Source organism: Berkeleyomyces rouxiae (genome assembly GCF_048999995.1).
Source record: "Berkeleyomyces rouxiae strain 22BRR77 chromosome Unknown BrBRR77_ptg000001l, whole genome shotgun sequence".
Classification (NCBI taxonomy): Eukaryota; Fungi; Ascomycota; class Sordariomycetes; order Microascales; family Ceratocystidaceae; genus Berkeleyomyces; species Berkeleyomyces rouxiae.
The window spans coordinates 2,621,047-2,637,246 of record NW_027396491.1 but is presented as its reverse complement, the minus strand read 5'-3'; the positions used below and the strand labels follow the sequence as shown (position 1 = coordinate 2,637,246).

General features: G+C 48.9%; 4 protein-coding genes across 4 annotated transcripts; 2 read left to right on the top strand and 2 right to left on the bottom strand.

The window, feature by feature from the left end:
- Positions 1-5,328: 5,328 nt before the first annotated feature.
- Positions 5,329-6,129, top strand: BROUX77_000746 (uncharacterized protein; the record flags this gene model as incomplete). Its single annotated transcript, XM_073752552.1, has 1 exon — positions 5,329-6,129. One exon carries the CDS (start codon positions 5,329-5,331, stop codon positions 6,127-6,129), a length of 801 nt encoding a protein of 266 aa, XP_073608982.1.
- A 977-nt stretch (positions 6,130-7,106) lies between these two features.
- On the bottom strand, positions 7,107-8,540 carry BROUX77_000745 (uncharacterized protein; the record flags this gene model as incomplete). Its single annotated transcript, XM_073752541.1, has 2 exons — positions 7,107-7,980; positions 8,083-8,540. 2 exons carry the CDS (start codon positions 8,538-8,540, stop codon positions 7,107-7,109), a joined length of 1,332 nt encoding a protein of 443 aa, XP_073608981.1.
- A 1,333-nt stretch (positions 8,541-9,873) lies between these two features.
- On the bottom strand, positions 9,874-11,345 carry BROUX77_000744 (uncharacterized protein; the record flags this gene model as incomplete). Its single annotated transcript, XM_073752530.1, has 2 exons — positions 9,874-11,093; positions 11,162-11,345. 2 exons carry the CDS (start codon positions 11,343-11,345, stop codon positions 9,874-9,876), a joined length of 1,404 nt encoding a protein of 467 aa, XP_073608980.1.
- Positions 11,346-13,478: 2,133 nt separating this feature from the next.
- Positions 13,479-16,140, top strand: BROUX77_000743 (uncharacterized protein; the record flags this gene model as incomplete). The annotated part of the gene is made up of 6 exons (XM_073752519.1): positions 13,479-13,537; positions 13,620-13,689; positions 13,764-13,780; positions 13,849-13,928; positions 13,993-15,881; positions 15,952-16,140. 6 exons carry the CDS (start codon positions 13,479-13,481, stop codon positions 16,138-16,140), a joined length of 2,304 nt encoding a protein of 767 aa, XP_073608979.1.
- Positions 16,141-16,200: the final 60 nt, after the last annotated feature.

The following is a 16,200-nucleotide window of genomic DNA, read 5'->3' as shown; positions in this document are numbered from 1 at the left end:
TTGTTCAAGCCGGGTCAACTATATCAGAAGCATTGTGTGGTTGGACAAGTAGAGACGACAGTGCTAGGGCCTACTGCATACCCAACACCATTTTTCCTATTGCAAGCTTTGGCTGCGGTCCGTTCGGCTTTCCTGTTCCTGTCGATGTTTGTGGCCATGATGCCTGTCAGTAAGAACCAAGAGAAAAGCACAAGTGAAATGCGGCGGAAACGGACAAGGCCGAGGGGAAACAAAAAAAGAAAAATAACGCTGAGTGGTGGCAGAAGTCTGTAATTAACCCTATGTTTCCAAACCCTATCACGGACCTTGTAGGAGTCGAGATTATGATTTCTCATCCCGTTGATTGCCAAAATGAAACAAGGCAGGGAAATCCAACAAAAGGGATATCGTGAGATTGAGGGTTGCTGCTGTCAGAGGCCTGTCTAGCGTGAGAATTATGCAACCGTCCGGGCGGGAGTCTGAAGGTGAAGGGGGAGGGAGATCGATCATGTTTGTTGTTGTGGTGAAGGATAGCAGACTTGTACTAAGCGAATATGTTTTTTTTCTTTTTTTTTTTTTTTGTTTGTGCACCTGTGATTTTGATTTATGCAACCTGTCTTGTTTGTTTCAAAAAGAACCAATAGAAATACAGGTACTTGGATGTATCATAACGTTTAAGTGGGCCTGGAATGCCTTTGATTTCCTTTTAAATGGGGCAGGTCAAGTCTAGCGTCTTTTGAGGCTAAAATTTTCAATGAGGATGTGCACGGAAACAAGGCAAGGTAGAAAGAAAGAGCGGAGCACCACCAATGGACAAAGGAGACTGGTCTTCTCTTATTCTTTGAAATTTCCCCCCTCAATTTCTGTAGCTGCCGTCCGAAATCTTGAAGGTCCACTGTCGCAGAAGGATGAAGTTACAGTTGCATAGTACGGCGATAAAAAGAAAGCAATCAGTCTCTTGTATGGAGCTGCAATTTTGAGCGTGAAAAATGTCGGTCGAAATGAGACAAGTGAAGATGATTTTCTTCTTAGGGATACTCTCTGGATATGCTCGTGCGAGTCCACGCTGAACTGCATATGTATATACACAATCTTACTACCATGTACATGTATGTATGCATGCGCACATGCAGCGCAGTGAATATGATAACTTCGAGTACTTTGATACCTGCATTTGCACTTCTCAATTGCGTGACTTTTGGGACTATCACGGACCTTGAGAAAGTCAGCCCACAAACAAGCCGACCGAACAAAAAAAAGTCTATTTGGTTAATAGCGGGATGAATGGATGGGCTAACAAGGATAAACGCAATGGGAACGAACAGACAAGCAACGAAACGCCGTGTCTGATGCTCACACATGCCGAGACGAGGTTTTGGCCTTGAACTGATAGAGGGGGTGACATGTGGCTAAAGATTATCGAGACATATTTTATCCTGATCCCAGCAAGCAAGACACCACGGCTCTGAAATACGAACGCCTGCAATTGCAACAGGAAAAGAAAAACCAGCTAGAAGAGAACGAGAATATTGTGAGATTGATGTGCAGATTGCGCTGCTTACTGCTTTTTGTTCTGAGAGTTAAGCTTGCTAATTATAGCAACACGCACGCCTTGGGATGCATCCCACGCATCCGAAAGAAGGAAAAGAGGGAAAATAGGGAGATGCAGGGAGAAAACAAGAGAGGAGTGGGTAAAGCTCGGACAAGGCTGTGAGAGAAAACAACGCCAAGCTGGGCTTCCAGAGTAGACTTGGTTCTGCTGGTACGACGCATCTGTTATACAGGCTAAAAGTCAAAGTCCGCTTGTGGCTGCTGAGGGAGAGTTTCATGATGTGTGGCGCTGTGTGGAGTCATGTGGAGCAGCCGTGGCGCATGTACACACATTCTTGGATTTGGATATGGATATATGCAGCTGCTGTATGTATGTAAGCGGAGGCTTTGGTGCTTAGCTGCAGCAGAATTAGTGTGCTGTAAGAAGTGCCCTGATTTTCATGCATTAATGACGTTGGATGAAGTCTACTATTACCAGTATATTCGACTACAAGTATAGAAGATCCAAGCAGCAGCAGTTTTTTTTTTTTTTTTTTTTTTTTTTTTTTTTTTTTTTTTTTTTTTTCCGTCTCCGGTGACCCGAAAGAAAATTTCTTCAACCTCAGCCGCAGAAGGTCGGCCGGCATCAGTGAGACGATGGAGGAAGGCATCTGGTGGTGATGATCCTCGAACAAAAGATGGCAACTTTCGTGCTTGTAACTGCAACTAACTAACTACAAGTACTTCTCGTAACTATACGAGAGGGACCGAGGACAGCTTGCTGGATCAACACAAACGGAGGACAACAGCTCAGCCTCAAAGACAAGCCTGCGTTCGCTGGCGGCTTGAACACGATTCTTGCCACATGTTGCCGAAAATAGAGAGACGGCCGTCCACGATCGAGACATTGTACCTGGACTTGTACTATAACACACATAACCAGTTACGAGAAAGAGACTAGAAGCGAGGAGACAGTACGATACCGCTGTGCAAGTAGCATCATCAATATTCAGCCTGAACAGAAGTCGACTCAACAGATTCTAGCTTTTGACTCGGATTTTTGTTTTGTTTTTGGATTCAGGTCTAGTCCAAACATGTTCAAGCGCTCGAATGAGTATTCCAAGTACGAAAGCGTATGCCGAGTTTAAACTGGTCCCGGAGCCAGCGCGGCCGAACAGACAAAACTAAACAGCTGGGAAAGGAAGAGAGAAATTAGACAGGGAATTTTACAAAAAAAAATAAGAAATCGTCGCAAAAGACAGCTTTCATCTCTGGTGTGCTTGTGCTTCTTCATGGCATCTCTTGTTTTTTTCTATTCTTGCGCTGTGTTGTTGGTTGCCAGGCGCTTAGTGGTTGATTAGATGCGTGGACGTGATTTCGCCAAAGCTGGCGGTTGTTGCATCAATGGCAGGACACCACCATCGGTGACAAGGTTAATATAAAGGAGGATCAAGTGCGAAAGGACAGGGGGATGAGAGAGTCGAAATATCCTGGCCCTCTTCTGCTTTAACATGTCTTTGTCAAGTTGACATGTGAACAACAGGGGGCCAGGGTCAAGGGCCTTGGGCGCGTTCAAGTATGTAGATATGTACATGTGTAGCACGTATTACATGGGTGATGAATGGAAATGCATGAGTTTGAATATGTATGTCCGCACATACACGAGGGATAACACACAGTTTGTCTAGAAATTGACATGTGCGCGAAAATTTGCACACATGCAGGTATCTGGACGCACAGTAATTGCATGCTTCTACAAGTTGGGCGAAAGGAAGCAAGACAACGCAGCGTGAGAACGACAAGGAAAGCCGAGCGAAGCCAAGCGGCCAAGCGAGGCGGTTGATTCGGGGACGAAAAAGGCCTGAGCACGACTAAAGAAATTGGGCGTGGAGGATAAGACGAAGGAAGCTGGGAGGAAGCGCAAGATAACAAGGACTTGGGAGGGAGAAAGACAGCCAGAGAGACAGACAGACAGACTCGAGAGATATCAACGCAACCAAACAGACCAAACCCCCCTCCCCCCTCGCATGTTGCGAGCTGCGAGATGCGTGGCCATGGTTGTAATTTGCTGAGCGCGTGTGTTGCTCAGAGCCTCAAATTAAACGAACTTGAGACTGGAGGTTGCCGAGATTGAGGTGCCATGATGGAAGCATAAAGAGACAAGAGAACAAAGAAACAGACAAGCATAAGCAAGCCAAGCAGGAGCAAGAGTGTAAATCTAGGCTCGTGGTACTCTCGCTCCAGGCGGTTGGCAATCTGACAGCAAGAGTCAAGTCAACCTAACCCAACCACAGACACACTGCCCGCATACTTGGACACATATTACATACAGCTTGGTCCGTGTTCCAGAACGCCTGCTTGACGTTTCCCTATGGCGCGGCTTGCTTCAGGTTTTTTTTGTTCGGTTTGAGCGCCGGAGATGGGATAAATGCAAAGAACTATGCAGAAATTCTCCTGCTGTGCCGTTGGCTTGGCTGAGAACTAGCACATGAGAATCTGAGACGGAGAGGCTCAGAGCAAGAGAATATTTGATCCAGCGGGTGCTATTCACGTCTAATTCGTACTGGTCCAGAGGCTTACTGGTCGGTAGTGGTGGGATAGAGCGGAACTACGATTTAGGGGGTACGGGAGGGGATACAGGGGCTGATAGGCTGGCAGGTTCAGGAGGCATATAGGGAATTATAGGGCAGGGCTGTGGAGACGAGGGCCAAGATATAGGGCAGTCCCTTGGTCTGGGGAGGGTCAAGGTTAGCCTGAGCAAGAGTCAGAAGTGGCTCTGGACTCCACCCTCAGTGGCTGGCCTGTGGCTGGCTTGCAGCTTCTTTAGAGCCTTGGAATTCTCATTTTTGTGTCATTTTTGCTCTCTTCGTCACCTTTGTGCGCCATGCTCACTGAACTTGCTTCACATCGCCTTCTTCGGCCTTTTCGCATTGCACTCACTTGACTTCCATCATTCACCCATCCATCCACCGATCGGCTGCCTTTCCATCCGACCAATCAGCCAGACTGCACGCAAATCCTTGTTCGGAGACTTAGCCACACCCCCCATCCACCCACGGACTAGGATCCCATCCCTTTCGCCATAGAAACGAAAATCTGGCGACAGTGTCCCGACAAAAAATCCGCTGGCCAATTTGTCGTGTTGTTTGTTTGTTCCCTTTTTACTCTAATTTATTCATTCAAGTGTGTTACTTCACTCACGCCCCTCTTTGCTGTTGTCTCTTTCTGGCGTGCCCTGGTCGTCGCATCTGCTTCGGTTTGCTTGATCCTCTTACAAGACTTGCGTGGCCGTTCTTGCAACAACACTCGGAGTTTTCTTCTAATTCTTCTTTCTTTCCTCCATTCCCTCTCGTTTCTACCAAACGACGCTTTATTTTGTCTCACACTACTGTCCATCTCTTCTGACTCTTCTTCTACACTATCGTTCAAATTCCTTTATCTACCTTTCTTGAAGCACTAATAATCGTTTCGCTCGCCCTGGAATGCGCTTTCTGTTTTTCTGATCTCGTCTCTCATTTTCCAACATTTCTTTCCCTGTCCTATTTTGTTGCTACTGCTCATCCCTAAATCAAGGCACTGCATTCCAATCCATTCTGTTACATTACTGTCTTCAGAACAAGCGTTTCCTTGCCGCCAAAAAAGAGCTGCCCACCGCAACCGAAAACTTAGTCTCGTCGATTCTGCTTGATATCACACCACACTCGGCAACATCTTATTTACAATACTCGTCTCGAGCCTCTATATCTTAATCTCCTCTTCTCCTACTGTTCAACCAAATCTAAAGAACATTCTAATACTGCCACAACTTAACCAATAACTATGACTGTCGACATCTTCCACCGGCCGATTGTGCCGTCGCCGCTCAACCCAAACCACAAGAGCGTTGCCAGCCCCCGGAAACCTCAGCGCAAAATCGTCATTTCTCGCCGTTCTGCAAACCTTAGCCCAACCCAGCGCTTACTACGCCGCAAAGGCAGCGAGGCCTTCAACGCCCACCTAATCACCACCTCGCTTGCCGCCTCGCCCGCTCCTCAACCGCCGCGCTCTTCTTCGCCGTTTCACTCCCAGCCTCAACCGCTGCGCAGAACTTCCGCTGCCACGAACAGCAGGTCAAAAAACGCTCCCGTACACACAGAATCCGCTCGTGCTTTGCTTGAAGAGGAATTAGCTGCCATGACCGAACCTTTGGCTTCGTTTGACGATGAGTTCTCGCCAGATACCAACCGCGATGGCATCGAGGATAGTTACACTCTCAAGGCTCGCCTCGTCTCATCGTCTGCCGCCGCCGATCTTCTTAGCTCTCCTCTTGCTGCGCTGCTTCACCTTCTGCCTCTACCTCTGGTGTCTCTGTTTGTTCTGCGCTTCCCTAGCGCGAATGGCTCATACAACCCCGCTGTCACTAAGAAGGACAGAGTTGTCGAGGACACCTCATTTCTACAAACTGCTGCCGACCTGGAGGAGTGCCGCGCAACTGATGTGATGCAGGCCAATTCCGTGACTGCCTCTTTGCCGCTGGTCCTGACCATGCGTAGACTAATGGCTGCCATTGGTTTCCTGTGTTTGTATGCATTGATGCAGTTTGAGCCCTTGATCAGACGACCGGCACGTTCTTACGCATAATGGAAAAAAACAGCAAAGAAAATCACCTCACAATCGAAACCAAGGCACAACTTGTATGAGCTCAATTGTGCGCTTTCTTCGTCTTCCTTGCATCTCCAAGAAGCCGTTGATTTGTTTTCTCTTGTCATTTTGCTTTTGCACATCGACTTCACTGGTTGATTTTTCTCCCATTTTGTCAGGCGTTCTTCGGCGTTTCTCTCTCTAGCCAGGTTCTTTTGATGGCACGGAGCGTGGATGGGGCCATCTGCATCTCTTTCGGTCTTTGTTTGGTCAAACAGCACACCATGGCGGATTTGTCCTTTTTCTCTTTCTTTCTTCCTCATTTTCCTTTCTTACTTCAAACTTCACTTCTATCCTTCTTTATTTTATTTTCTCCTATTATTTATTATCCTCCCGGCGCTAGAAAAAATAGTCCCGTTGAACACATCTTTTCAGATGGTTCCTATTGCTTTTCTTAACATCAAGGCTGCCTTGTTAGGCAGTGATAATTTTGAACGACGCGTTATCATCGTGTCAAACATATTCACACCCCTTTTCTTTTATTTTTAAACCACCCTTGAGCTACGAGCATCACCATGCATGGGTTGAATGCTGCGTTCCAGACTTTTTTTTTTCTTTTTTTTTTTTTTTTTTCTCTCTACCTCTTTCACAATGTATCACAAATCTTGGTGTCATTGACAATGTTAAGCTGGGCTTTTCATAAGTGGACGGTCATATTTGTACATACATCACACGTCTCGCTACTGTACATAATAGTTTCAATATTAGACGTCACACAAGACGCACTTCTTATTTTGCCTCTGCTTTTGTCTCGCATGATCATTACTTTTTTTTCTTTGCGTGTGTTTTGAGTGTTAATGATGGTAGATGGTTACTTGTATTACATAGGATGACTACGACAGTCCTAGGATTATCATCGCTTTGGCCTGCCACATACAGAATATATGTGTACGTCTTCAAACACGCCCAGAATCGTTCTACCGCTTCTTCTCCTCCTTGCGAAACTTTTTCTCTTTTTTCCAGTATTTCTCGTCCTTGCGATACTCATTTCTCGACACTGCCTCTCCGGCAGACTGCTTCGAGTGGTTGGTCCATGTATCGTCATTCTCCTCAATCTGCGTCTGACGATGCTCGTTGCGGTAGAGGGTGTCCTTGAGTACATCCTGCTGGGTCTGCGTCACCGAGTCCTTGTCCATTGGCACCTGGGCGGGGTCGGTCTCGTCGACCACGTCTTTGACCGATGAATCTTTCCAGCCGGCCGCGGGGCCCTTTTCGCCTGCGGACGCGGCGCCAGGCTTGTCTTCAGCGTGGCCAGTTTTGCCGGTGAGCGACTTGTCCTCTTGTTCGATCTTGCGCTGCTTGCGCTCGTCTCTGTACAGCGTCTCATTCAAAGCCTTCTTCTGGTGACGCATGACCGACTCCTTGTCCATGTCGATGTCGGCAGGATTCGTCTCCTTGACGACGTCATCAACAGAGCCCGAGTCTTTCTCTGAGCTTACGCGTACCACATTTTCACCCCTTGTGCTTTGTTGCACCTGGAAGACTGCGCGATCTAGCTCGGTGTGCACTTCGGGAATTTCCAGGGCTTTGGTGAGTCGACGCACGCTGGCATCGTTGAGGAGCAGTCGCTCGGGGCCCTTGTGAGCATGATCGTTGATACTTGCGCTGGTGCTTCCAGTGCTACTGCTGGGTAGAAGCTTGTGCGATGTATAAGCTTTGTCAAGCTTGGATGAGTCACGCAGACGAAGCAGATTGTTGTCCAGAAGAAACCTAACATGCTTGCCACCAGCAATGGCTCTCCAATGTGACCATGCCCTGTACATTAGATAGAACAGGGGAATATTCGGAATTCTATCAGAGGGTTAAAGTTAGCTCATGTTTTTTTCTTTTGCAAAACATAGGGATGGGGTGCCTTGATACCCAGACATTGGGTTCAGGGTTGCATCGACTTACACAGGCACAACTGCAAACGGCACGGCAATCGGCATACCGATACAACACCAAATTAACCTTCGGCGATGCATCGCCTCACGCTCAGTTGCCAGCTTGCGGAGAACCACCGGCACCTGTTCCTTGGAAATAGCAGCGCCGGGGTATACCACCTCGACCGGCTCGACGGACCTTCTGGCAGCCTCAGACTCGAGTTTCATGAGCTGCGACGACAGTGGGGGCACGCTTTTGAGCGACCACTCCTCCATGGGGATGTGGCGCAGCAGCTTGTTGCCGTAGGCGGCCAAATGCTTCTGCCAGCCGCTGTCTTTGGCCTCCCAGGATGCCCACATGGTGCTGGCGCGGTGGGCCAGCCGGTCGCTCAATGAGGCGTTGGAGGCGCCCACGGCATTGAAGCGCTGGGCATAGAGAAGACTGCGCTTCGTTGAGACGGGGAGCACGAATAGTCTCATGGCGTTCATGCTGGACGTGGATGAGGCAAAGGAAGAGGGAAAAAAAAGAGGTAGACGTAAGGCGGCTTTTCAATAAGGAAGAGCAGCACTGCGGCGGGCTGATATATGCCCTTGCTTCTGTAGAATACCTAGGCAGCCTTTTTTTTTTCTCTATCACAAGCAAAAGCCTGAATGTTGGTTGTATGAGGAAGAGGCCGCGGGCTTGGGGCTTGGAGGTGGAGGGACGCTTTGGCTTGAAGAGATGATGTTCCGTAATAGGGAAAGTTGACGATGGCGAATGATCCACTTAAACTGGCGTAGTTAGAGGTTACTGGAAACTTACGAGTTGAAACTAAGAAAAACAAGCTGGCGGCACGAAAACAAGACAAAAGAATTAGTGAAGATGGGCGAGGAGAGCAATGTTTTTTTTTGAGCAGAAAGAAAACAAAGAAGAGAGAAGGAGACTAATGCTATTGTTTTTTCTCACGAGGAGTCGTCTCTGATATCGGGTAACTTGCTTGTGTCTGTCTGGTGTAGCATTGCGCTGGACGGATAAGGCAGTACCTTTTCTTCAGCACATTCCACAGTGTGTACCCGGGTACCGCATTAACAACTTGTATCGCAGCTGCCCAAAAGCGGGAGCGACAAGCTAAGCATAGAACGTCAGCGCCATAAAGCAAATATTACAAAAGTCTAGATTCTAAGAACAGTGATATAGGCTGGGAAACGCAAGTGTGGGCGCAAAAAGCGCGGAAGAATGGGCGTGCGAAAGAGGCCTACAGTAGCCCAACAAGGAGGCCGCCATTGGGCGTGTCTGGGGTTTGGGAGGATTTGCCGCTTGAGCCTTCATCGCGTCAATCCACTGGTGAGGGAGGCTGTGTCTGGCGCGGCGGGGTGAAATATGCGTATATTTGAGTAGAGTTGTGGCTGTTGCTTGTGCGTTGAACTTGTGGCCATGTACGCAAATGCCGAGATCTTTGGATTGTGGTGTTCATCACGTGCAGGTGATTGAAGCTGGAGTTGGTAAAGTGTAAGCCAAAGACTTACGTGGGAGCGCGCAGATGATGATGTCATCGACACAAACTCTAATTCATCAATCGCGATTAAGATAGTTGGTATATTGTGATAGCAAACCAATCAAAGACTTTCCCAACAAACCCTGAAAATGGGTATCGAAACCGTTAATATCAGAAACCCTCCCAAGAATACCTTTCCCAACATAACTACCTTTGCGCCACCCTTCCCCCGTAGATATCATAAATATAAGAAGAAAATAAAAAACAAACATTTACGAAAAAGAAAAATGGCCAAGAAGCAAGAAAGCAATTGAAGCTCGAAACAATGTGACTGTAACCGGCCTGAGCTAGACCCTCCGGTCTGCCAGTCGATCTACAATGCGCAGAATGTTGATGACAAGCGTTGATGTCCAGGCAATCAATCCAATGACGACAAATGCTGCAAGCGATTTCGACAGCCGCAGAAGTTCGGGCCCTTTTGGCGCCATTTGGCCGTTGACGTCAGGCTCATTGGCATGTGAGACAAGATATTCAAAAGCGAGCGACGTGCTGGCTGATTTGAAAATAATGAATATCAGGTCCGACAAGATTAGCAGGACCTTGTGGGTTGGTGAGCGCAGGCCAAGCGGCTTGCCTGTGTACTCGTCAAATGTCATGTAGCAAATCCAGGGCACGGCAATAGTGTCGACAATTATAACAACGAGAGATTGCGATTGCGACGACTGCGTAGATGCTTCAATCTCTTCGCTGACGCGGAAGATGCGCGCGGCAATGGCAAGCGAGATGATGGATGAGCAGAGCGCCATGAGTCGGCAGCACAGAGGGACCATGCTATGTCCTATTAGAAGTTCCCAAATGCGCTCTCCAAGTGCAGCACGCGGGCGTGGCTTTTCAGGCTCGTAGGGCATGTGGTCCGTGTCGTACGGGTTGCTCATGTTGTAAGCACTGCTTCGGCCACCAGTAGCGACTGCGGTAGCCGAAGCAGCCGCTGTAGCCACCGCGAATTCGCGGCCGGTTCCGGGACTGCCGTCCGAGGTGTTTGCTGAGCGGGGTGTCTTGGGAAGTGTAGTATATGGTGGCATAACAGCAGGTTTGTTGAATGTTGGCTGCAAGCGGTCGAGGGCTTCGGTGCTTTCAATGCGCGACTCTACATCATGACGCGAGTATTTGACAGACTGGACATACTGGCCCCATGTTGGGCGGTCGTTGGCTACCCATTCGGGCAGAAAACTATGATTGAGCTGCACTACAGGCTCGGCAGATCGTGCGTGGTCCCAGCGTCGGCCCTGTTCTGACCGACCAAGGCCCAGGCGACGGCGGAAGTGCTTGAGAGTTGGCTTCTGGGCCGGCGGTGCTTCAATATAGTCAACAAAGCCATCGCGGGAAACTCGGCGCTGGGTATTGCTATTGCTGCTGTTTTCGGCGGGTGTGTGGTTGTGAACAGGCAGGACGGATGGCGCGGGTGGGCTCACAAGGGGAGGCATTGGAGGCAACTGGTTTGGTGGGAGTGGGCTAGAAGGTGATGGAGTGGCGTGAGAGTCGATATCATCATACGATGTGATCCAGGCTGTATAGAAGCAAAGAGGTATTAGTTGTGGAACCTGGAGGTTGGTTTCTTTTGTAGCAGCAACATACGAGGCAGAGTGCGCATAGCATCTCGGGGGTTCATAATGGCAGCGGTACTGTTTCCTATGCTACTCGCACTGCGGCTTCCATTGCTTTGGGTACGACTACCGCGGGATCCCGAGCCAGAGCGAGATGCTGTAACGGGATTGCTTGCCGAGGAGCCCGGAGGCTTGAGAAAGTCGGGGCTGCTCATGATGGTACAAGATGGACGCGGTAGACTGGATGTGTTGGTTCGTGGAGTTGGCGACAGGGCCTATAAGGCAGCAGACTTGGAGTACAAATAGAGGAGCACAATATTGTGGCGATTTTAATTTCACGGTACGGAGGATAGTTTGGCCTGGTAAGCGTGCATGCTGGTGATGATGACGTGCGTGCAGTTGGCGATGTGTACAAGTATGTAGTGTATGTACGTATGTACTTGCAAGATGGCCGAATTGGGACTGGCAGCACAACACACCAGCGCAGCAGCAAACTGGCAGCAGATGCCGTGATGCGCGGCGATTGCAGTTTGCAGGTTGCAAGTGTAAGTGGAAGTGTAAGTGTAAAGTATATTGCGTGCAGATAGAAGATGGCTCGAGTGTTTTTTGTCTCGACAATTTGTAGCTAGAAGCTGCAGAATAAACAAGCAAATAATTCCCGTGTTTTTTTTAGTAGCGCAAAAATAGCAGAAACGCCGTATGTTGGTCTTTGCGTTATTAACTGCTAACGCCTGCGGTTCCTGTCAGTGACGATCAGTGCAGTGATACCCAGTGAAGGGAGGCCCTGAACAAAGAACGCCGGCAGCAGCGCCCAAAGAATGCCCTGGCGTCTTTGTTGCCTGCCTAATTCTGTTCAGCGCATGTCAAACTGTTAAGCTTAACGGGTTAGCAGGTAAAGGCACTAATGCTTAGCGAGACCATGCCTAAAAGCCGCTAAGCGCACTAGTTCCAGCTCGCTTTGGTTTAGCAGTCACTAAACACCCAAACCGCATTTGGTCCCAAAGGGAGTCGTGATGCTACTCGTCAGTAGACTGACTGCCCTTTATTGTCTTCCCATTTCCGCCGCAATTAGGGCTGCTTGGAGATGCCTCCTCGAAAAGTCTGCCCTAAGGCTATAGTCGTAGCTTGGAGCTTTGTTCTGCTTTCGTTTATGGGCTTTTGGATCCTCGATGACGCCCCTGAAAAGTCATAGCTTGCCGGACACAGACAGCAGTTTGCCCTGAAGCTCTGGGGCACTGGAACCCTAGAATGCCAGTGTATCGTGGAGTTGGCGCATGTAGCAAACATGTACTGCTGTAACTACTGTATCAGGTCAGTTGGCGGCAGCGCTTTTGTCACGAACTGCGCACCGAGGCACAGCACGATGGGGGGGCTGATAAGATAAGATGCGATAGGCCGCGATAAGACACTTGGGTGGATAAGTGCAGTGCAATGAAAAAACGCTTCAGGCTGGCAGAGGCTGGCACAGGCTGGCAGCCCGTGCCAGCTGTCGAGGAGGGGCCGTCGAAAAGTTACGTGCAATACCTGCCGAGCTCCCCTCCTCAAGATGCCATCAGGCTGGCCAGTTGCGCTAGAAACAAACAGAACACCTAGATAGCCTTGCATCCTCCTCTCATCCTCCTCTTGTTGCTTCATTTGACCTCGTGGGGATGCCAACAAGCAATCATTAGCAAAGCGACCTTTTATTTGAAATCTGAGCCAATTCCATCCACCGCCTTACTTCTCTGCCTCTCCTACTCTCCCGTTCCCACTCCCACTGCCTCCTTGTCTGGCCTCCTGATTCCTCCACAGTCGCACGTATCACCGCCTAAGCAGCCCTGCTCAAGTTGCCCTGAAGCTTGCTCCAGCTCGCTCTGTGGAGACGTCGGCGCATTTACGTGCGTGCGTGTCTGTATGTCGATTGTCGCCAGCTGCTTTGAATCTTCCGTTTTCTTCCCGGTCTGCCGCCGTTGTTGATTTGTTTGATCAGCCAGCAATCAGCCCGCATCTGCGTTCTTATGTTGCGGAGCCGGTGTTTGCTACTTGACCAGCAACTCAGCCACGCCACATAAATTATTAATAATATCATCCGCTCTGCTCTGGCTGCCGCCGTCAACCTGCTTTGCCGTGGCCTTTGCCCTGCTCCTGCTCCTGCTCATCGTTACGCATCGTATCGCTACTTGTGACCATCGCACGTATATGGCCGTCATCACATCCGCATTCAAGTACAAGCACGACTACGGCCTCAAAAATCTCCGCCGCCCTCTCCATAACAAAAGCCTACCGCAGACGACGCTCGATACTGCCCGGTCCAAAACACTATACTCCATTTTCCGGCTGCTCTGGTAGTAGCTTTATCCTTTCACACCATGGCAACCCTTCCGTACTCCATGCCGACCCAGCCTAACAAGAACGACATTGAATCAACGTATGCATCCTATCCACGCATGGCCTTCGACCCTGTGATCGTCTGCCGTCTTGCTAACATGCAACTCTGTGCTTGCCTGCAGATGGAAGTTCCTTGAGGTCGGTATTGATCGAGTCATGAATGATCTTGACCGCGGCATGAACATGCAAATTGTATGATACTATTCTTTTCCCGCTTCAGCCATTTGTTTGTATATAACTCTAGCTAACACATCACTACTCTATAGTACGTTGGTGTTTATTCGTATGTGCTACCAATACTTGTCATCGTCTCCCTGGCGAGTTATGACCTCATCTGACCACATTATTTAGTGCGATTCACAACTTTTGCACGGCGCAGAAAGTGACAAGCAACACTAGCTTCGTTCCTGGGGGCGCCGTTCACCGAGGAGGTACACACAATAGCCTCACATCTTTCCCTGGCTTTTCTTTTAGCTAACCGTCATTTGTCTGCAGCCCACCTCCTCGGCGAGGAAATTTACAACAAACTCAACGATTATCTTTCCAATCACCTCGAAGAGCTCACCGAAAAGTCCAAAGCCTACTCCGACGAAGCTCTTCTTGCGCTATACAACAAGGAATGGAACCGTTACACCACGGCTGCCAAATACATCCATCATTTGTTCCGCTACCTTAACCGCCACTGGGTCAAGCGTGAAATGGACGAAGGTAGAAAGAAGGTCTTTGATATCTACACGCTTCACCTCGTACGGTGGCGTTCCGTTCTCTTCGATAAGCTTAATACTCAGGTCATGCAAGCTGTTCTGAAGCTTGTCGAAAGTCAACGCCGCGGCGAAACGATTGAATACACCCAGATCAAACAGGTTGTCGACTCGTTTGTCGCCCTTGGCCTTGATGATACTGACCCCTCCAAGTCTACTCTTGAAGTCTATAGAGACCATTTTGAGCGGCCCTTTATTGTTGCCACCACTCAGTTCTACCAGGCTGAGTCAAAGAAGTTTATCGCTGAAAACAGTGTAGTTGACTACATGATCAGGGCCGAAGCTCGTTTAGAGGAAGAGGAGGAACGTGTTAAAACTTATCTTCATCAAGATCTTGGACCTCCGCTTCGCAAGGCTTGCAACGATGCCCTCATTCTGGACCATTCCTCACTCTTGCGAGAAGAATTCCAGGTTTTACTTGACAACGATCGGGAGGCTGACATGGCTCGTATGTATAACCTACTATCCCGTATTCCCGATGGACTTGACCCTCTTCGACAGCGTTTCGAAAGCCACGTACGCAAGGCAGGTCTGGCTGCTGTTCAAAAGGTTGCTTCTGATAGTGAAAAGTTGGAGCCCAAAGTCTATATCGATGCCTTGCTTGATATTCACACTCGCTACCAGAGCCTTGTCAAGCGTTCGTTCAACGACGAACCTGAGTTCACTCGAGCATTGGATAATGCCTGCCGTGAATTCGTCAATCGCAATGAAGTATGCAAGTCGGGCTCCAACAAATCCCCCGAGCTCCTTGCCAAATACACCGATATCCTACTACGCAAAGGAAGCAACAGTGTCTCAGAGTCCGAGCTAGAAACTGCTTTGAACCAAATAATGACTGTCTTCAAGTACATTGAGGACAAGGACGTTTTCCAGAAATTCTACTCCCGAATGCTGGCACGTCGCCTGGTACACAGTAACTCTACCTCAGATGATGCCGAAACAAGCATGATCAGCAAGCTTAAAGAGGCGTGCGGCTTTGAATACACGAATAAGCTGCAGCGCATGTTCCAAGACATGCAGCTCTCAAGAGACCTTAACACCAACTTCCGGGCCTACCTCAGCGCTAACGATGTCAAGCTCGTTACTGATGCTACCTTTTCAATTTTGGGCACTGGCTTCTGGCCGTTGACGCCTCCATCAACCAACTTCACCCCACCAGCTGAGGTTAACACGGACTGCGAGCGATTCTATCGCTTTTACAAGGGCAACCATGAAGGTCGTAAACTAACATGGCTGTGGAACCTGTGCAAGGGTGAAATCAAAGCAAACTACTGCAAAAATGCCAAAATCCCCTACACCTTCCAGGTTTCCATGTACCAAATGGCTATTCTCCTACTGTTCAACGAGACATTGACATACACGTGGGAGGACATGGTTTCTGCGACGCAACTACAAGCCGAGGTTCTAGAGGGTGCTTTGTCTGTTATTCTGAAGGGCAAAGTGTTGCTTATGACTCCCAATGACACCGACAAGCCGGGCCCCGGCAAGACTTTCAGACTAAACACTGACTTCAAGAGCAAGAAGATTCGCCTCAAGCTTGATGTTGGTGGTGTGAAGGAGGCAAAGCAGGAAGAAGTAGAAACCAACAAGACGATTGAAGAAGACCGCAAGATTCTAATACAGGTATGTTTCTCTAATCTGACATATCTTTTAATAGTTCGAGAGCTAACCACTTTAAACTTCTTAACGAAAGTCTGCCATGGTACGCATCATGAAAGCGCGCAAGTCTATGAAGCACGCCCAGCTTGTCAGTGAGACCATCAACCAGATAAAGTCACGGTTTACACCCAAAGTTGGCGACATCAAGAAGTGTATTGAGATTTTGATGGACAAGGAGTACATTGAGCGTCTGGACGACGATATTATTGGATACCTGGCGTAAAACTACAAGATGGGTCCAGATATCTGTGGACTACGGCTCATTGATGTGTTGGTAGTAATC